This window comes from Myotis lucifugus, unplaced genomic scaffold (genome assembly GCF_000147115.1).
Source record: "Myotis lucifugus unplaced genomic scaffold, Myoluc2.0 scaffold_2, whole genome shotgun sequence".
NCBI lineage: Eukaryota > Metazoa > Chordata > Mammalia > Chiroptera > Vespertilionidae > Myotis > Myotis lucifugus.
Genome location: NW_005871050.1, coordinates 24,012,476 through 24,034,047, shown reverse-complemented (window position 1 = coordinate 24,034,047; position 21,572 = coordinate 24,012,476). Strand labels below are relative to the sequence as shown.

Genomic DNA, 21,572 nt, shown 5'->3' with positions numbered 1-21,572 from the left:
GGCTCTTTGGCCCCTTGAGTGTGGCTCTTCCACAAAATACCACATGCGGGTGCGCACGTACAGTGTAATTGAAACTTCGTGGCCCATGCACAGAAGTCAGTATTTTGTGAAAGAGCCACACTCAAGGGGCCAAAGAGCCACATGTGGCTCACGAGCTGCAGTTTGCCGACCACTGTCCTAGGCCTTCACATTCACTTACCACTCACTCACTCACCCAGAGCAGCTTCCAGTCCTTCAAGCTCCATTCATCATAAGTGCCCTATACCGATATATCATTTTTAACTTTTGCACCATATTATTAACCTATTTTTCCTATGTTTAGGTATACAAATACCATCTTGTTATAATTGCGTACAGCATTCAGTATAGTAACATGCTTCATAGACTTATAGCCTAGGTTTACAGTAGGCTAGACCATCTAGGTTTATGTTAAGTGCACTCTATGATGTCCATACAATGATGGAATTGCCTAACGATGCATTTCTCAGCATGTATGTCCTTTGTTAAGCAACACATGACTGTATACCTATGTATAAAAGTTTATAAATCCTAGTCACTAGCCAACTTACTATAAATATTAAGTACAACAGAATGCTATTAAAAACTGTTCATACTAATGGGAAAGCTGGTTTTCCAATATCACAGCAACTCAGTTAGCTAGTCCAGTCATTCTCAAACTTTTAACATGTTCCAGAATTGTCTGGAGAGTATAACACAGATTTATGAGCTCCATCCCCAAAGTTTTTGCTTTAGTAAGTCTGTGGTGGGGCCCAAAAATTTGAACTTCTAACAAGTTTCTGGATGATATTGATGCTATTGGTCTACTTTGAGAACCATTAAACTAGTCTATACTGCCATAATTATAAAAAAAAAAATCTCAGCAGCTTAAAACAATAAGGTCACTTCTTGCTCATTTTGCATCTTTATAGTGGGACAGCAAAGGGAACCCTGGCCAAGAAGGCTCTACTACAGGCAGAGAAAAAATTATACCATGACAAACCATGTGCTGGCTCTTAAAGCACCAGTTACATAATGTAGCTGAGTCTGAAGTCAGTGGGGTAGGAAAATATAATCCTCCTCTAAGGAGAGGCAACAAATATTTCTAAACTAGTTTACCACAGTCATTCCTCTGGAAGGTGAAGCAGAAAGGGTGGTTATGTGTATCAAATGAGAATTAAGTCTGCTGCAATGGCTTCATGTTGGTATCTTTAACTTTAAGGCATATTGTTCCACTGGCTAACTTAAAACCAGTTACTCAAATGACACCTGTTCCTGCTTGGAGTGCTATGCCTAGTCGGAAAGGAAGAGGTTACCAAAAAATTTCCGGGGGCTATTTCCCAGAAATGGGTTTGTATACTGAAGGTTTTTATTATTTTCTCCATCTCTCCCCCTACATTGTAATTTTTTCAAGGTATAAATAAGTCTTATTCTAGGGTAGAGTTTCTCAACTTTGTCACTACTGATATTTTGGGATGGATAATACTTTATGGTGAGCTGTCCTGTGCACTGTAGGATGCTTAATAGCATCCTTGGACTCTATCCACTACATGCCATAGCACTCTTCCCCCAGTTTAACAACCCAAAATGTCTCCAGACATTGCCACATGTTCCCCAAGTGGGAAGAGGGGCAAGATTGTCCCTGGCGGAGAAATACTATTCCAAAGTACTTTGTGTAAACTTAAGTTAGAGTAGATTTTAGATTCTAAAATTTGAAGGGAAAAGATTTTTCAGAGAATTAGGAAAACACTTCACGGAAGCAGCTGGAAATATTAATAGGCATTAACTCTATGTTTTGATGATCAAAGCTGCCTATCCTAAAGATAGTGCTGAGGTGTCCATTGATACAGAAATACCTACTGGTTTTGCCCTTCCAAATGGAATATCTAGTACATCCTTAAAAAATACAAAAATTCCCTTTCTGTATTTTTTGTTTGCTTGTTTGTTTGTTCCTAAGAAAACATTTGAAAGTTTTAGTTATTTGTGGGTGTGGTGGGGAGACACTGAATATTTTGCTTTGGTTATGAAGCTTATTTGCTACTTCTTTGTTTGCCTGAAAGTTATGTCGGAGATGGACATGAAGCAACACAAGAAGATGTTCAGAAAAGTTAGAGGGAAAGAGATGTATATGTCTATGGCCTACAGCAGGGGAGAACCCCTGCCCCCACCCAGGCTTCAGAATAGTATGCATTATGGACATGACCCTCCAATGCACTATGCACCGACAGCTGGCAATTTTATGCCTAATGAACATTTTTATCCTCAACATTCATCTCAGAGACAAGGTCGGGGATATGGGATGCCCAGGTAAGGTTTAACCAACTTTCAAGATAATGTACATCTCTGTTTAGATATTGGAAATAATTCCTGGACATAATTACAGTAGAATTTAGAAATATCTAAAGAGTTTAGATTTCTTACAATTTCTGCCTACAGAGAGCATAGAAGATGAAACTTGCATATACTTAAATTCCTGTAAATGAATCCATTGGAAAATTCATATTCTCACAGTTTAGGGAAATATGGAACAGTTGAAGAGATGCTAGAAGATAGAATGCTATCAAGATATGAATGTCATGTATATGGCCCTATATCCATTAATAATGATTAGGCCTAATGCCAGTAGTAAGGGGATTAAAGCTCTTTTTTTGTGGATGTTTTTATAAAGATGTGTTAATTCTATTTAACTACAAAGACTGACCACTCAGATACTAGTGAATAAAGAATTCTGTTTTCCTTTCCCCTTATTCTTAGGGATTCATCTCGCTTTATAAACAGGCCTAACATGGTGGACCCTAAAGTTGGTTTTTACCCTGGCCCAGGGAAAAAGTGCTGCCAGAGCTATGATAACTTCTCCTACAGAGCTCGGTAAGTAAATTTTAAGTGTCAAAAGTCAGAGAAAATGGGTAAGTCTGTCTTCATTGCTGAGCAACAAATGTATGGAGTAAATTGTTTGTGTCAACATTGAGATGTTTGAACTGTTATTTAGAAATTAGAAACAAGTTACTACCATATTTTATCATTTTCCCCTTTCATTCTCTGAACCACTTAAGTTCCTTTAGACGTAGTCACCGCCAGATGCATTGTGTGAATAAGGAGTGCCAATATAGCTTTGCCCCAGAAAATGGACAGATGCCCAGGGGTTTGGAAGAAACCATTACTTTTTATGAAATTGAAGAAGGGAATGAGACTGCTTATCCAACTTTACCTGTAAGTAATTTAAAAATTTACTCAAAAAGCTATTTACTTTTCTCTTTTTTTAAGTAAAGGCATTTAGATAAATTTTAGTTTTTTGTATAAATATAGCAAATACAGCCCTTCTTGGAAAACAAGACTTCATTTTAGCACTTTTAAGGAGAACTTTTGTTTTTGTCTTAGAGAAGCAGGTAGAGGTGGACAAATAATCTTGCCTATATAGGATGGGCTAATATTTTCTGTTTTCTTGATCATTATTGCCTCACACTTAATTCTAAAGCACATTAGAATTAAGAGGGAGAACTGCATGTATGTGTGTGTGTGTGTGTGTGTCTTTTTGGTACAGAATCATGGAAGGCCCTCTACAATGATTCCTCCTACTCCAACATACTGTGTTGCAAGGCGCGGACATAGCTCAGGCAAACACACTTTGAGTTCAGAGGAGGGCAATGGCCAGTGTGATAATGGTGAGTCAATTACAGTTAAATGTGTTTTTTAAAGATGATTCTTGTGGAATTAGAATATCAAGGCTATGAAGTAGACCTAAAGTGTTTGTTTGGGGATCTCACTCTGTTCTGGTAGCTTGTTTTGAAAAAAGTATTAGTTTTTGTCTCAGAGTTTGCTAGGTTTTTAAAGATATCTTGGTATGTTTCAGAAGGATAGGCTTCTATTTCTGTAGGCTCTCTACATTGTTATAACTTATTTTCAGCTCTTTGCATAGGTTTATACAGTAAAACCTCAATATAATGGACTAATTCGGTTGAGGAGGTGTCTGTTAAAGCCGAAAGTCTTATATAATAAAGTAGATTTTCCGAATGCGTATGTTAAAAAATTAACAAATTAGTGTACCTGTTTTTACTTATGTAGACACATTTGCGTAATTAAAATTAAGTATGTATGAAAAGTTTAATTTCACAGAAAAGTTTTCTATATGTATTACTGTAATTTTAAATTTATATTGAATAGGTCTGGTAAATGCGTGCATTCACCAGTCACTGCAAGTAAACAAATGCACATTGGCACATCTGCTGTACACTTTAAAATTGCTGCAGAAAGTCTCGCCACGTGACAATGAAATCAATTACTGCACATGATATGGTGTGATTATGTGCTAATCATTCACTGAACATTGTTTATGAGTGGTGACTCTTGGATTCAAATATATAGACTACTAGAGGCCTGGTGCATAAAATTCATGCACTGGGCGGGGCGGCTCCCTCAGCCCAGCCTGCACCCTCTCCAATCTGGGACCCCTCAGGGGATTGGGCCTAAACCGGCAGTTGGACATCCCTCTCATAATCCAGGACTGCTGGCTCCTAAGCGCTCACCTGTCTGCCTGCCTGATTGCTCCTAACGGCTTCTGCCTGCCAGCCTGAGCATTCCCTAACCCAGTGATGGCGAACCTATGACACGCGTGTCAGAGGTGACACGCGAACTCATTTTTTTGGTTGATTTTTCTTTGTTAAATGGCATTTAAATATATAAAATAAATATCAAAAATATAAATCTTTGTTTTACTATGGTTGCAAATATCAAAAATTTCTATATGTGACACGGCACCAGAGTTAAGCTAGGGTTTTTCAAAATGCTGACACGCCGAGCTCAAAAGGTTCGCCATCACTGCCCTGACCACTCCCCTGCCAGCCTGATTGACGCTTAACTGTTCCCCTGCTGGCCCGATTGCCCCCAACTGCCCTCCCCTGCAGGCCTGGTCGCCCCAGCTGCCCTCCCCTGCAGGCCTGGTCACCCCCAACTGCCCTCCCCTGAAGGCCTGATCGCCCCCAACTGCCCTCCCCCAACTGCCTTCCCCTGCAGGCCTGATCGCCCCCAACTGCTCTCCCCTTGTGACCACATGGGGATAGCCATCTTGTGTAAAGGTGTGACAGTCAATTTGCATATCACATCTTTATGATGCTATCTAATAAAGAGGGAATATGCTAACTGACTGCCATGCCCTCAAACATGGCAACACCCACAGCCTATAAGGAGGGAATATGTTAATTGACTGCCACACCCTCAAAGATGGCAGCGCCCAGTCCCCTCAGCCTCATCGGGGTGCTAGGTGTGCGGCAAGGCCGGGCCTGCCCCATGTGCCTGCCTCCAGAGTCCCCCAGTCCCTTCAGCCCCCCAGCCGCCCAGGGCCAGCCCGAGGCACAGGCAAGCCTCAGATAACGGCTGCCCAGCCACCCAGGGCCACCTGAGGTTCAGGTAACCAGGGCCAGCCGAGGCTTGCGCTGCCGGCAGTGGCAGCAGCAGAGGTGTGATGGGGGCATCGCCTTCCCCTGATCTCCATGTCACCTCCTAACACCTGAGGGCTCCCAGATTGTGAGAGGGGGCAGGCCTGGCTGAGGGACCCCCCTCCAGTGTATGAATCTTCATGCACTGGGCCTCTAGTATAGGATAGTTGTGGATATGTAATATTTATTTATGTTGGCAAAATTACGACTGTTTTTTCCAACATTTGGCCTATTCACTAAAATTTGTTACAAATAACAATGAATTAATAACAAAAAATAACCCATTAATTTAATTATAAGCAAATCTTGGATAAAATAATTTTAAAAATAACATGGTGTTTATTTTCACATGTGACATACGGGCTGGAAATTTTGTCTGTTAAATCCGAAGTCCATTAAATCAAGGTCCACAAAATCGAGGGTTTACCGTAGTGAGTTTGAATTTGGGAGATTTCCCTGTGGAAAAGGAAAACATATATTCCTTATTAATAAGGTACTATTCATGTTGTCCTCATGATCTGTAATAACTACTTTGGGCTTTTCATGAGACTGGCTATTAGTTTACAAGACTGCTATGAAATAACTACATTAACTACATTAAGAAGTCTATTTAATCTATAAATATTACTATTCATTGAATCCTATGTACAAAGTAATTATATTTATAATTTAATATAGTACTTAAACTGTATCCCTCTGAGGAATGTGGTATTTGTATATTACATATAAGGAAATTGAGTTTTGAAGGGTAAATGACATGGCCAAAGACATACCTGGTAAGTGGCAAATATTTAATTTTTTCCTAACAGCTTTATTTAGATGTAATTTACATACCATACAGTTCATCTATTTAAGTGCACAACTCAGTGGTTTTTAGTATAGTCATAGAGTTGTATAACCATCACCACAACCAATTTTAGAACATTTTTATCACCCCCAAAAGAAATTCTGTATCCATTAGCAGCCACTTTCCATTTCCCTTCCCCCTCCCCTAACCCTATGGAACCACCAGTCTGTTTTCTGTCGTAATAGATTTGCCTATTCTGGACAGTTTGTGTAAATGTTCAGATGTTATATGTGGTCCTTTGTGACTGGCAGAGATCAGTTTTAAATTTGGGTTTTTATGACTTTAAAGTTTATATATGTGCCCTCAGCAGTTGTTATAGTGCCTCTTACCATGCACAGGGTATGCTTATTTTTACTTTAAAATCATATATACTTACTTAAACAATTCTGGTGGAGTTGGGTATATTAAGCAGGTAAGAGGCAGTTTGAATGACTCAATTTACCAGTCAAGTTCCTTATTTCCCTGTGATATTTTTCTTATGTAGAAGAAAATAGATATTTCTAGGAAAAAATCTCGCACAGGGATAATCTGCGAATATTTTATATGTGCATGTGCATACATGTGAAGGATGTGTATGCTCTGCTCTTTCACTCAACATGACCCGTGACCCTTTTGTCTTTTCCTTTAGCACGGTGGGCATCTTCAGATGTATTGCTCACCTGTAGTGGCATATTCAGAGTAACCAAATCTTTGTTCTCACCTAAAATCCTGCTGTCTGGAGGGGTTAATGCATGTGTGTTTGATAAGTAACATGTTTAAGAATCAAATCCAGTTTTGACCTATGGATTTTACTTGGTGAAAAACTGTTTAATTGAAGATTGGCATTCTCTGTGTTTCATTGGTATAGAAGTCTTAAAGCAAAGTACGTCAGTCTACTGAGCCATCCTCTGAGAACAGACTGATTTTAAATGTATTATTTACCTGACAGGCTAAAAAACAAATGAGGCATGATATATCCCATTGATGTCCCCCTAAACAAATTATGGGTTATACTCAAATTATAGTCACCATTTACTATATATCAAGCATCATGCCATATTCTTTTCACTTCCCTAGGTACTATTATTCCTGTTTTATAGTGAAGAAAGTGAGGCACAAAGAGTGGTATTGTTAATCAAGATTCAAATCTAGCCCTAACTCCACGCTGGTAAACTTAATCACCATAGTCTACTGCCTGACTGGAAAATTGGACACAGCTGTATTTTTCACGTCTGCCTGAACTTTAAAAACTAAGGGAATTTTCAGAGGAGAAATTCATATTGTTTACAGCCAATCTCTGGCTTCAGTATCTTTTCACTAGTTCAAAAGCTCAAATCACTTGTTGCAAGGATGTATATGTTTTAGTCTTGAACCTACATATCCACAAAACTTGAGAAGAAAGCAAGTGCTGACCATCTGGCTGTGCTGAGCTAAAAAGCTCTACATAAACATACAAACATACTCTTCTGTCTTTTTTTCTAGGGGGATATCATGAAGAATATATTTATCCTTCAGGTCAGTGAGATCTAGATAGAATCTATGACATTTATTATTGTTCGTAAAATTTCAAACTATGAAATAATGCTCACTTTTGACTTTACTTTGGCAATATCCTTTAGAACCAGACTATGAAACTTCAGATGTTTATAGCACAACTGAATCTACAGCAAACTTGGTAGGTACTCTGTGTACTAGGGCCCTATTCTAAGAACTATACATATAAGTGTATTTAAATCAGAACAATCCTATGAGGTAATCAGGGTATCATTTCCATTTTGTAGATGAAGAAATTGAGACCCAGAAATTGAGTAACTCATCCAAGATCACACCCCCTTTCTGAAATTAGTCTATTTAGAGATATTTCTAATATGTGTTGATACATGAGGAAGTTCAAACATTGGCAGTGATAATTTCTAGAGGAATTTACTACGATTTTTCTATCAGTAAGAATGGACCATAAATAATTTTGCTTTGGGTATGCTACATGTGCAGCAGAAGGGCCCTGCTCAGGGACTCAGGCTGATGGAAGCTCCATCCATGATTGCCAAGGCAGGAAACAATAGCTAGTGAATGGTGTACTGGAGATGGCATATGTCACTTCCTTTTCCATTTCTTTTTCATTGGCCATAACATGTCCTACTAAAGAATCTAATTTCTCTGTGCCTGGAGGTAAAAAAGTTGGAAATATTTTAACAACACTAAATAGTGTAACATGCAACTCAAACTCCCTCCCATAGGCAGAATACTTGCTTCCTCCTCAGGGAAGACAACCTAAAAATTCCATCCAGTGTAATTAAACTCACTGCCCAAGGTTTCTGGGGAATCTGTGGTACTCTTTGTATTGGGTCCAGGTATGACTCTTCTTGATCTGGAAGCCTAAAGTCAAAGATACAAAGTTGTTTACCCCCACAAACCCAATTTGTAGTGGTGGACAGGGACTGAAAAATTGCAGTAAAAATTCCCACTCAGAGGGGGGAAATGGGAGAAACACAGTTACTTGCCTGTAGCAATTCTGACATCATGATAGACAGACATTGTGAGGGCCCCCAACCTAGGCATGGGGACTGTTCTCTGGAGGGGACTGGTTCATTGTTTTCTGGGGCTCTTGTTTTCTGGGACTCCCCAAGTCCCTTCTCTCCTTGACCATATTTGAAGTAGGCATTGAAGAATAATCCTTGGCAGCTGAGCAACTTTCTCAGCCTGCTTTTTATTCATAGGAAATTGGGGGTCCAAGGGTCATTTTATCTCAGTTGGATGGGTTTAGTTCTGCTCATGGTTTCTCTAGCTGTGTGATTAATTATGCTGCCTCTGTTTGATTCCTATTAAGTTTCATGTGTTAATATTCCTCCTAACATGTGCCAGGCCAGCACAGCCCAGGGTTCGGTGAGCCTGAGGGAGGGCGGGGAAAGATTTAGAAAAGACAGACAAAGAGGATAGCTGGGTCTAGGTGGATCTCCTGTGCCTGGCTAAGGCCACAGAGAGAGATCCAGACGGCAAGCTGAGCCTTTATTTTATAGCCAGAGGTAAACAAAGTAATGGTCACCATATTTACAATGTTCTTGCGAGTTTCACTTGTTTTGGCAGCACTTGCTGCACTTCCCACAGCCCATTAGCTACTCAGATAGGATCTAGGGAACGTCATAAGGTCAAGCTTAATTATGCTGAGAGGGCTATGCCCTCTAAGCTGGGACTTATTTGTGCCTTTGCCAACAAGTCAGTCCAAGGCTTAACTCTATAGCCCAGTGGTTCTCAACCTTCCTAATGCTGCGACCCTTTAATACAGTTCCTCATGTTGTGGTGACCCCCAACCATAAAATTATTTTCGTTGCTACTTCATTACTTTAATTTTGCTACTGTCATGAATCGTAATGTAAATATCTGATATGCAGGATGTATTTTCATTGTTACAAATTGAACAAAATTAAATCATAGTGATTAATCACAAAAACAATATGTAATTACATATGTGTTTTCCTATGGTCTTAGGCGACTCCTGTGAAAGGGTTGTTCAACCCCCAAAGAGGTCGCGACCCACAGGTTGAGAACCGCTGCTATAGCCTCTCCCTACAGTTCACCCTTCTTTTATTTTTAAGCTACTATAATGAAAGTAAAACTTAAAACATCAAGAACAAAACTCTGGCTATTAAAACAACAAAACAATGCCAATGCAAAGCCCAAACTACAGACATGTTAACATTTTAAAACTTGAACATCAAGAACAAAGCTCTGGCTATTAAAATAATAACAAAACAATACAGCAATGAGAGAGAAATCAAACTACAGACATGTTAACATTTTTAGCTACTAAATGAAAGTTTCTTTTGCTGATTTACTCAGAGTCCTCGGATTTGGCTGTGCAAGACTTTACAGAAGACTGGCAACTAACCAATGCTAGCATAGCCAGAAATGTGGTTGAGGGAGTAGTTTCCACTTCTTGCTTTTCTACCATCTGCTGGGCCTCAGTTGTTAACTTTTTCAGCTGACCCCATGTTGGCACCTCGGTCCCTTGCGTAGCCTTTGTCATCTTCCTTTTCTGTATTGCTGTCATCGGGGCAACTCTCAGTCTTTTGAACGAAGGGACAAGGAGCTTCTCTGGGTCCATTGTGGTGATGCATGTAACTCTCCAGTACCCAAATTGGCTGCACTGCTCCTTCTGGAAAGATGCAAAACACAACCTCTTCCCCACATCATTACTAGATCTGGTAAAAGTCTTGTCTGGTTTGTGCATCCTTCCACTGGGCTAAGTTGGCAGAGGCTGTTGTACAGGAGGCCCGATGCCTTTCGGATGCTGTACAACTCTGCATTGTAATTCAAAAAATTTAACCTGTAACATTCTTCTCACCCTTTTTTTGTTTTTATAGTTGCATTTTAAGAGTACGATTGGTGCTTTCCGCTATTGCCTGAGTCCTGATCTATCACGCCAGGAAGAACTTGCCAATCCTGCACTTCCTGGGGTGGCATGATAAAGGTTTACTGAGCCAGCTGGAAAATCTACAGTGGGGTTAAGGATAAGGCCCCTACTGTTTGGTGGAGTCGGGGCTGGCCCTGCTTGAAGTTTCCCTGCCTAGGGGGCATTAAATTATCATCAACATCAGTCTTGGGGTGGCATTCATTTACCCAATGCTTTCCTCTCCTGCATCTTGGACATAATCCAGGCTGCTTGTTTCCACTCCCTGTAGCCTGTTGACTTCCTTTTCTAGCATTGCAGTCTTTAGCAAAATGCCCTAGTTTGCCACAGTTAAAGCATCCCCCTTTCCTTTTCTGCTGACCAGTGAACAACATCTCCTTTAATGTGGCAGCTAATACTGCTCCTTAAAAGTTGGCTGGTCCAATGTCAGCACAAACACAAATATAATACTTCCATAATAAGTAGTCTCCAGGTGAGAGACAAGCTTTTGCGACAATATTAAGCCTCTAGTAACCTTCCACTATCTGTCTTAGTTCCCCTGCCACATTCATCCATTCCCTTTCAGGAGTGGGCTCTAGCGAGTCCCGAATCAGGGACCTCAGACTGAAAGTGGAGAGAGGAATTAGCTCTGGACCTTCAAGTATATAACAATTTCTAAGTTGTTTTCCTACCTTCTCCCATGCCTCTACATTTACTTTTCCTTCCTCAGGAAACCATGGGCAGGTTTTACTTACAAAATCCAACAAATTGAAAAGCTATTGATAACTTACAGAACAGCTCCATGCTTGGACCATAGCCTTAAGCATGGATACGTATAAATTCTCTTCCTGCGATCCTGAATTTCCCATATTTTACACCTAGTTATCACTAAACTTCGCTCCTTACCTTCCTCTTTGCTTTCTGCACGTGCTTCACTGGAGCATCCTTTCACCTTGCAATTGTAGTTTCCCTGAACTCAGGCCCCACGTTGGGCGCCACATGTGCCGGGTCAGCACAGTCAAGGGTTCGGTGAGCCTGAGGGCGGGTGGGGAAGGATTTAGAAAAGACAGACAGAGAATAAGCTGGGTCTAGGTGGTGGATCTCCTGTGCCTGGCTAAGGCCACAGAGAGAGATCCAGATGGCAAGGTGAGCCTTTATTTTATAGCCAGGGGTAAACAAGGTAGTGGTCACCATAGTTACAATGTTCTTGCAAGTTTCACTTGTTTTGGCAGCACTTGCTGCACTTTCCACAGCTCATTAGATACCCAGATAAGATCTAGGGAGCATCATAAGGTCAAGCTTAATTATGCTAAGAGAGCTGTGCCCTCTAAGCTGGGACTTATTTGTGGCTTTGCCAACAGGTCTGTACGAGGCTTAACCTTATAGCTGCTCCCTACAATAATAGTTCTTTTTAATAATAGATACACTACTTAGATTTGCTATAGTGCTTTGCTTTCTTATCTGTGTTTCTCTCTACTTGAGTATCATGAGCTTATCAGGCGTCGATGGAAGAGCCATACCTTAGGATGCTTTTCCATGAGCCACTTTGTCCAAGTGCAAGTATTCACTGGGTGTTATATCCTTAGTTGGACTCTTGCTTTGACATATCTTAATGCAATTAGTTTTTAACAACAGTGTGATTCTGGCTTTAAGGCTGAGTTTTAACTGCTCTTTGTTCAAAGCATTTATCAATTTTATCTTCTACAGTTTGGGGTTGAAGTAGTTGCCTCTTCCTTTAAGAGCTTGCAAATTCATAATCTCCATCCTAAATTAGGTTCTTAGAACAACACATTACTTCTAGTTACCAATTACTGTTTTAATCAAGCTAGGTTAGATTCAGTAACAACCCCCCCCCCCAAATTTGAACAGCTTAACAAAGGACAGTTGCTATCCCTAATGTTATATGTCCAATGCAAGCTTTTGTGCATCATGGTCATGCAGGGACTTAGGCTGATAGACATGAGCTTTCAGTCACATTGGGGCAGGCTAAAAATAGGAAAATTTAACACTGGCTTTTAATATTTCTGCTCATGTTTTGTTGGCCAAACATGTCTCATAGCCATACTTAACTTTAGATGAGACCAGGAAGAGCAACCTACCATGTACCCAGGGGGAAAACTGGAATATTTGTGAAGAACTTGAATAACGACCCTCTATTCCCTAGCTCTGATTAATTTAACTTTGGTAGCTTCATGTACTAAATTTTTGTTTTTGCTGTTTAGGCAATACATCTTAGGAAGATAAAGAAAACTTATATATAATTCTCTCGCCTATTTTTCCTTCATTTCCTTTGCCCCTTCCAAAGAAATAGTTGTCCACTCATTTATTACTATTCTCATATCACATGCTTTTTATACCATTTTTTGAAATAGTCACCCAACTAAAAAAACAAGTAAAAATTTGAACATCAGAGATGATCTTTTAATTTCACTTGTTTCTTTTTCTTCTTGACGTATTTTATCATGCATCCCAATAGCTTTCAATCTTTTCATGTTTTGTTCCATTCCCACCCTCCAGTCACCAAATGCATAGCAAGTTTCTAAGTAATTTTCTTACAGTATTCTGAGGGGAGAAGACAAATGCAATACTTAAAGATTTCCAGGCACAGAGCCTTCTAAGAAAACAAATATTTATTCCTATTTCATATTTTCATGTTCATCTCTCAACTAAGTCCTTCTCTAGAATTGTTTAGCATTCACACTGGGCATTCTGAGTCAGGGCTAAAGTTTGCTTTTTGGCAGATACGTTGGCTATACTTGAACACAAAATTTAGAAACATGCAATCTTAAGCCCATGTTAAATTAGGTTCATATTTGTTATAGTATGGTTCCTGCTGTTTCTCTGATTACTTTTCCTGATTCCCTCTGTTCTTATCATTATTACCAATTTTTGCTACTGGTTTGCTTGCTTGTTTATTTGTCTTTGCTGTCATGATAATCAGAGCCTTTTAAAATCATTTTTGCTTTCACAAAGATAGTCTTGAGACAGAGGGAGTGGTGTTTGGATTATACTATATCCTGCTTAGATAGGATGCAGATGACCAGCCAATTATCCACCTTTGTCCCAACCTACTTTTTTAGATGGAATGCTTTCTCTTAGCAAAACCATTGTTGGTCTTACTGATTTTGAAACTTTTAGGTCAAGAAAGGCCACTAAGAAAGTGTTTAAATTACAATCCTCTGTTACATTTTAGTGTCTGCACTGGGACTGGAGTTGGATGTAGATAGGAAATAGAACAGTTACCTAAATCAGGCATTGGCATTAGAGTGATGCTTTTGGGAACATTATCTTTTTTTTTAATGTCTTTGGTGGTGGGAGGAAGTGATTTTCAAGAAGCTCTTTGAAAGTATTAAAGGAACCTGGTCCTAACATCACTCCCCCTTCCAAATCGATCAAAAGCATTCACACCATGCATGAGCCACTATCAGGAATACTTTCTGAGCTCCAAAACTCAGGGAACACCTTATCACTATGAAATGCTCAGAACACTCTATACTTCTCATCTGATACAAATTATTTTTGCTTCCTTGTCATTACATTTTTTTATGTGTTGAAATCTCAATCTCTGTCTCTCTGTCTCCCTCCTACTCCCCCCCCCCCAGTAAGCTGCTGGAGATTAGGGTTACAAACTGCTCAGCTCTGCCTCGAGGATCTACCCCTGAGTTTACTGAGAACCGCTGATAAAGTGGATCAATTCAAGGGGGACTAAAGACCTCATCATCAGGGCAGTAGCAGCAGGCATGGAGGAGAGAGTATAGATTGGAGCATTATCTTATTAGTCACTTCTCAATTTGAATATTTTCAGAACAGATCACCTTTATTTTAGGAGATGTTGAAACACAGCAGATATTTTATTGATACGTTGTTTGGTTTCTTGATTTGCCCTTACTTAACTGTATTTCTGTATTCACTAAAGTCTCTTCAGGACAGAGGACCATGTTCTATGTCTCCTCAGGACACAGTTACCTCATGCAACTACCCCCAGGAGGTAATCTTTATTGTGTTATTAAGGAGTCAGTTGCGGTGATCTGAATGGAGGAAAATGAATTTTTTTCTTTTATTCTCTTCACTCATCATATTTCAAAGAAGCTGCTTATATTCCTATTTTAAGTATTATACCTTGTGGTTCCTTGTATAGTGATTGGTAAATTCATTCAATTAATTGAGCATCTACTATGTTCCAGTCACTGTTCTATGCACTGGCATTAGACTACTATGAACCTCTTATAATGAGTTAGTTAATATAAATGATGTCTCAAGTCAACGTCATACACGGACACTTAAATGTAAAGCTCTCCTGTAGAATGGGGAGTTGGTATCAAAATGGTAGCTAAAACCATAAGAGTAGCCCTAACTGGTTTGGCTCAGTGGATAGAGCATCGGCCTGAGGACTGAAGGGTCCCAGGTTCGATTCCGGTCAAGGGCATGTACCTTGGCTGCAGGCACATCCCCAGTCGGGGGTGTGCAGGAGGCAGCTGATCAATGTTTCTCGCTCATCGATGTTTCTAACTCTCTATTGCTCTCCCTTCCTCTCTGTAAAAAATCAATAAAATATAAGAAAAAAATATAAAACCATAAGAGTGAATAAGATCATCCTGGGAAAAGGAAGAGATAAGAGCATCTAGAACAGAGCCTATGGATCACCAAATTTTAGGAAATGGGTAAGAGAAGCAAAAGCCAAGGAGGGCGGGGGGGAAATAGGAGAGTATATTTGGGAAACCCAGGAAGAGACTATTTCAAGGTATCAGTTATTCCCAGGAGATAAAGCAACATGAGGACTAACAAGAGTCTACTAGGATTTTTTGCCATGGAGTCCACTGGTGACTTCAAATACAGTTTATGAGGACCAGAGTGGGTAGCAGCCATACTTCAGTGGGTAGCAAGGAAATGGAGACTGCAGTGAGGGCAGTATATTCAAGAAGAGGAGTCTTATTATTTATTGAACACCTCTCTGTGCACAGCCCTGTATTCAGTGCTGTGGCCTAATCAGAAATATAATTTGTAGTCTCAGAAAGTTTTAAAAAATCCAAGCACCTTTTGTGTTTAAAGAAGTGTGTATAAATCTCTGTACAATATGCAGGAAACACAGAAGTCACCTGCTTGGGCAGAAGGGAACAAGGCAGATGGAGTATAGGGATTGGAGGGAAATATCATTGTTACACAATGTTATACTTGATTTTTTTTTCCTAGAGAAAGGGAGGGACCCTGTTAATTAACACTAGTGGACTCCGGGAATAATTTCCAAATCAGAGTGAAGAAACAATCACAGGGCTTCACTTTTTATAACCTTCTGGGGTCTTTGTCTTGCAAATACGGTTCTGCCCCCTTTCATGGGCTTACAGGAAGGCCCCCAGGTGTTGAGGTCCCCAGGCCATATCCGATGATCTGTCCTGGGGCCAGCAATAACGACCTTCCCCCCCCCCCATGGCAGTGCATTTTTCACAGTTTTTACCGCCTGACACGCCTTGTAAGACCAGTTTCCTCCTCATCCCCCCTTGTATACTTGATTTTAGAATCATATTAATGTATTACCTTTTTTAGAAAAAAATAATACATTAAAAATTAAAGTTCTCAAAGTAATCTGGGGTCTTCTAAAATAAATAACTTAACCTGCTATAGAGGGTTTACATAAAGATTGACTCCTCTGTGTTTTAGTTATCAAAATACTAGAGCAGGGTGGTGAGGGTCAATGGGGGGAAAAGGTGGAACATCTGCAATACTTTCAACAATAAAGATTTAAAAAGAAAGAAAAAACACAAAATACTTAAGAATGTATCTAACAATATAGCTGGAAAATTTGTATGCTAAAAGTGACAAAATGTTGCTGAGAGAAATTAATGAGCAAAAAAAATAGAAAATAGAGATATATAATAAAAAATACTATTTCCTGAAATTTAGGATCATATAGGAGACTAATATTGTTTGAGAAGTGGAACTTAGAATTCTAAACTTTCTTTCACACTTACAGGTGATGGTAAATTCTGCAGCAATTACAGCTTCCTGTGCCAATAATGTTCCAGTTCCAGTCTTATCTAACTGTGCAGCAGCTAATCAAGCTAGTAGTACCACTTCAGTTTCCCCACAGAAGGCTATACAGCCTTTATTTGTATCTTCACCTACACAAGGCAGGCCAGGTAGGTTATTAGTGGTTGCCTACTTTGGAAGCTTCTTTTCCTATTCATGAATATGCACACAGTAGTTCTAGTGATTAGATAGGATTACTTTCACTTCCATAATTACGTTTGTTTAACCTACTTAATAAAATACCTTCTATAGTTGAAAAATCCATAAGATTTGAGAGAGCCAGGGTTGGTTGGTTGGTTGGTTGGTTGGTTGGGTTTTTGTTTTTTTGCAAATTTGGCTTTGATCTGATTTTGTATCTATCTCTTTACTACCCTGCTGAAAATGTAAAGGACTTGGAATAGTTTCTCAAACTTCCAGTTGAGTTTTATTATACAGGAATTAAGGTAGACGTGTGTTCACACTTCACAGAATTAACTCCTGACAAGTTTGCTATAAAATACATTTCTATATAACGAATGATTTTCCCGTGAATGTTATAAAGAATATATGTGCTAGAATTTAAGAGATCTGGGTTAGAATCTTGGTTTTACAACTTAACTAGCTGTGTAATTTTGGACAGGTTATTGAACCTTTTTTATCAATGAGCTTATGGGTACTGGTAGTACCAATTTCTGAAGTGGTTATGGAATTCCAGTAAGATAATATAATTTAAAATTCTTAGCAGAACTCTAGGAAGGTGGTGGCAACAATAGCTTTTCAATCTGAGTCCCCCAATAAAAATTGAAATAGCAAACCAAAACCCATGGACAATACTTAAAACTAGATGGCAAGGTATCCCCATGAACCACAAAATGTAAACAGGTAGGGACAAGCCAACCATCACAAGACCTGCATGCTATCAGGGTTTATGTGGGAGCAAGAAGACAGAAGCATATTGGGGATGTTGTCTAATGGACCTAAGAACAGAAGAACCCCAAAAGAACTTATAAGAATTCACTGGAAAGGGGGGTGGCCAATTTGGAAGGAGCAGCTAAGATTAGGAAGGGATTTTACCTGTCCAACACTAGATGAGTGCTTTGGGTACATTATAATGGGACTGAAGGTCTTGAAGCAGTTTGGCTCCTAAGAACTCTCATAACTGACCTGCCAGGTCTCCCTTTCAGGATATTATTCTTTACTGGGCAGAAACTGCTGGAAGTGGAATAAAAATGATCATGATAGAGAAAAGAGTAGGTCCAGAGTAAAGTTGGGAGGAGAACAGAGTTATGAATCCTAGAAAGCAATGATACATTTTTTTAGCATTACATAAAATCAACAGCTAAAGAGAGCCCTGTGACATTAGAAAAGCTTTCCTATACTCTGCCTAATTCAAAAGTATATGAAAAATAATATCACATAAAAATGAACAGCCCTAGCTGGTTTGGCTTAGTGGATAGAGTGTTGACCTGCGGACTGAAGGGTCCCAGGTTCGATTCCGGTCAAGGGCACATACCCAGGTTGTGGGCTTGATCCCAGTGTGTAGGGGTGGGATTGCAAGAGGCAGCCAATCAATGATTCTCTCTCATCATTGATGTTTCTATATCTCTCTCCCTTCCTCTCTGAAATCAATATAAATATGTATATAAAAAATGAACAGATGAAAAGTGCTAAGGCAAAAAGTGCTAAGATGAAAAGTGCTGAAGATGTTTTAAGAAAAAAAAAAAGACTAACATCCTTATAGACAATAAAAGCATGTCAGAAATGTGCTCACTAAACAAAACTAAGCAAACTAAAAGTATACTAACAACTATGAGGTGTCCCAAAAAATGTATATACACACTTTGAATAATTAGAAAAGCAGTGTTTACTAAAATACATTTTATTTTCTCCCTGACCAGTGTTGCTCAGTGGTTAGAGTGTGGGACTGTGCACTGGAGGGTCATGGGTTCTATTCCTGGTCACTGGCACATACCTGGGTTGCAGGTCCAATCCCCACCCCTGATTGAGGTGTGTGGGGGAGGTAGCCAGTTGATGTGTGTCTGTCACATCGATGTTTCTCTCTCCTCTATCTCTCTTCCCCTCCCACTTCCCTTCTACTCTAAAAAATCAATGGGAAAAATATCCTCACTCCTCAGGTAAGGGTTAAAATAAATATCATTTTCAAAACTGAGCTATCAGTTATTAAAGTGTGTATACATTTTTGGGACACCCTGTATTTCAGGATGAGCTAAAGACATTAATAAAATAAGATATTAAAGAATAACAAATCAGAATCAGAAAAACTCAGATGAGGTGACAGAAATGGAAGAAAGTCATTTCAGTAATGAAGACTAAACTATAAGACCATATAAGACAAACTATATACAACAGATAATGCTTTAAGAGAAAGATGTTAAAAAAGGTGGAAATTTAAAGTGAAGAAAATGAATATCAAGATTCAAAAGTGATGTACTAAAGTTAGGTAAAGGAGATCAAACACAAGTCCCTGAAGAAGAAAACCAAAGTAAAGGAAAAGAACAAATACTGAAAACTATAATTCAGAAGACTTTCCTGAAATTAAAAAAGGTTTAAAATTACCTACTGAAATACCACTCTGCAGCCTGTTTACTTAGAACAACCAACACCAGGATATTCTAATAAAATGGCGGTACTTGCCCTAGCTGGTTTGGCTCAGTGGATAGAGCATAGGCCTGCAAACTGAAGGGTCTTGGGTTTGATGCCAGTCAAGGGCACTTGCTCAGGTTGCAGTCAGATCCCCAGTGGGGTGGGGGGAGAGTGCAGGAGACAGCCGGTCAATGATTCTTTCTCATCATTGATGTTTCTATCTCACCCTCTCCCTCTCTAAAATCACTAAAAATATATATTTTTTAAAATGGCTGGACCTTAAAGAACTAGAAAGTCCTTTGGTTATCTATGTAAAAGAGCCTATGGAGTATAAAATAAGTAAAATAATCATCAAAATTTATAGCAGTGCTTCATTTTGGAGTAACATTTGAGATACTAAAGGAATGTGTGAACCAAAATTTTATATTCAACCAAACTGATTTTCATGCTTAATGGGCAGTATATATAACAATTAAGAGAATATTATTCACATGAGCACCTCCTGAAGAATCTAAGTTATGCTGTCAAGCAAGGTAATCACTAGCTACATGTGATAATTTAATTTGAAATTAATTATACCTAAATAAACCTTCAATTGCTCAGTCGCACTAACAACATGCCAAGTAGCTGGTGGCTACAGTATTGGAAAGCACAGATAGAGAATATTTCTGCCATCACAGGAAGTTGTATTAATGGTCAGCAATGTATTAAAGAATGAGTTTTGACTTTTAGACTTATAAAATAATTAGCAACAGCAACATAAGACCTAATGAGTAAGCATTAAATTTACCTGTAGAATTAAGACAAAATGAGGTCTGGGAGTTTGAGAATATTCCATGTAATGGCCATATATTTGGACAATGTAGATAAAGTATAGCTATTTTTTTAATGGAAGATAAGTACTACAGATGTAATAGTCTAAGTAAAACCTTAGTTTCTTCAAAACTAGAAAATAGAGCGAAAGAATTAAGTATTTATTTTCCCTTACATGAACTATACTACTAGATAACCAAATAGATGAGGGGAAATGTTTCTATGTATTAGTATTCCAACTAATCATTGAAAAAGAAGTGGCAGAATATAATCATTTTGCAGTCCTTACTGAATGGATGGGTATTAAACAGTAATAGCTGCTAAGATTGCAAAGACAATAAGACATTACCTATAAATGTGCCAAAGGAATCAATCTTGAGTTTGATCCAGCCTTCTGGATTGAGCTGCCTATTTGCAAGAAATACAGAAGAATATGTTGAAATGCACCACGGGTGTGTATTCAGCAAAATCCAGATTTTGGGAAACTCAACATGTCAAAGGACCCAGATTCTTACAAAGAAAAACGGAAAGAAAATGATAGGGATGGAGAAAGGAGCAACAGATTGAGAGATTCAAGGCATCAACTTTAAACATCTGTGTAGGAATGTACATTTGGGTGACAAAACTCCTAAAAAGAAAACCACAGATGCTCAGTCACTAATCATCAGAGAAATGCAAATTAAAACCACAGGGAGATATCACCTCACACCTATCAGAATGGCTATCATCAAAAAATCAACAAGTGCTGGCGAGGATGTGAAGAAAAGGGGACACTAGTTCACTGCTGGTGGGAATGCAGATTGGCACAGCCACTATGGAAAACAGTATGGAGTTTCCTCAAAAAACTGAAAATGGAACTTCCATTTGGCCCAGCAATCCCACTTCTGGGAATATATCCTAAAAACCCCAAAATACCAATTCAGAAAGAATATATGCACCCCTATGTTCATAGCAGAGTTATTTACAATAGCTAAGATGTGGAAATAGCCCAAGTGCCCATCAGTAGATGAATGGATAAAAAAGCTGTGGGCCCTAGCCGGCTTGGCTCAGTGGATAGAGCGACGGCCTGCGGACTGAGAGGTCTTGGGTTCGATTCCAGTCAAGGGCATATGCCTGGGTTGCGGGCTTGATCCCAGTGGGGGGGGGGTGCAGGAGGCAGCTGATCGGTGATTCTCTCTCATCATTGATGTTTCTGTCTGTCTCTCCCTCTCTGAAATCAATAAAAATATTTTTTTAAAAAAGCTGTGGGACATTTACATTATGGAATACTATGCAGCCATAAAAAAAGACGACAACAAACAGACTGTCAAATTACAGCAGGAAGGCTGGAGAGTGTTGGGGGGTAAGAGATCAATTGAAGGACTTACATACGTGCATATAAGCATAACCAATGGGACACAAGACACGGGGGGGGGGGTAGGGGTTGGGTAAGGGCATGTTGCAGGGGGAGAGGGGGAGGAGAGGCCAGGGAAGATCAATGGGGAAAAAAGGAGACATATGTACTACTGTT

The 21,572-nt window shown here is 39.3% G+C and overlaps 1 protein-coding gene across 1 annotated transcript in view; it reads left to right on the top strand.

Annotated features, from left to right (window-relative positions):
- The window catches only part of ALG13 (ALG13, UDP-N-acetylglucosaminyltransferase subunit), a 75,797-nt gene that overhangs the window by 36,595 nt on the left and 17,630 nt on the right, over positions 1 to 21,572 (top strand). The window contains 9 exon segments of the mRNA XM_023758585.1: positions 1,220 to 1,347; positions 2,058 to 2,304; positions 2,752 to 2,865; positions 3,051 to 3,207; positions 3,539 to 3,659; positions 7,738 to 7,770; positions 7,875 to 7,930; positions 14,559 to 14,630; positions 16,611 to 16,776. Of these exon segments, the coding sequence (XP_023614353.1) occupies positions 1,220 to 1,347; positions 2,058 to 2,304; positions 2,752 to 2,865; positions 3,051 to 3,207; positions 3,539 to 3,659; positions 7,738 to 7,770; positions 7,875 to 7,930; positions 14,559 to 14,630; positions 16,611 to 16,776 (1,094 nt within the window).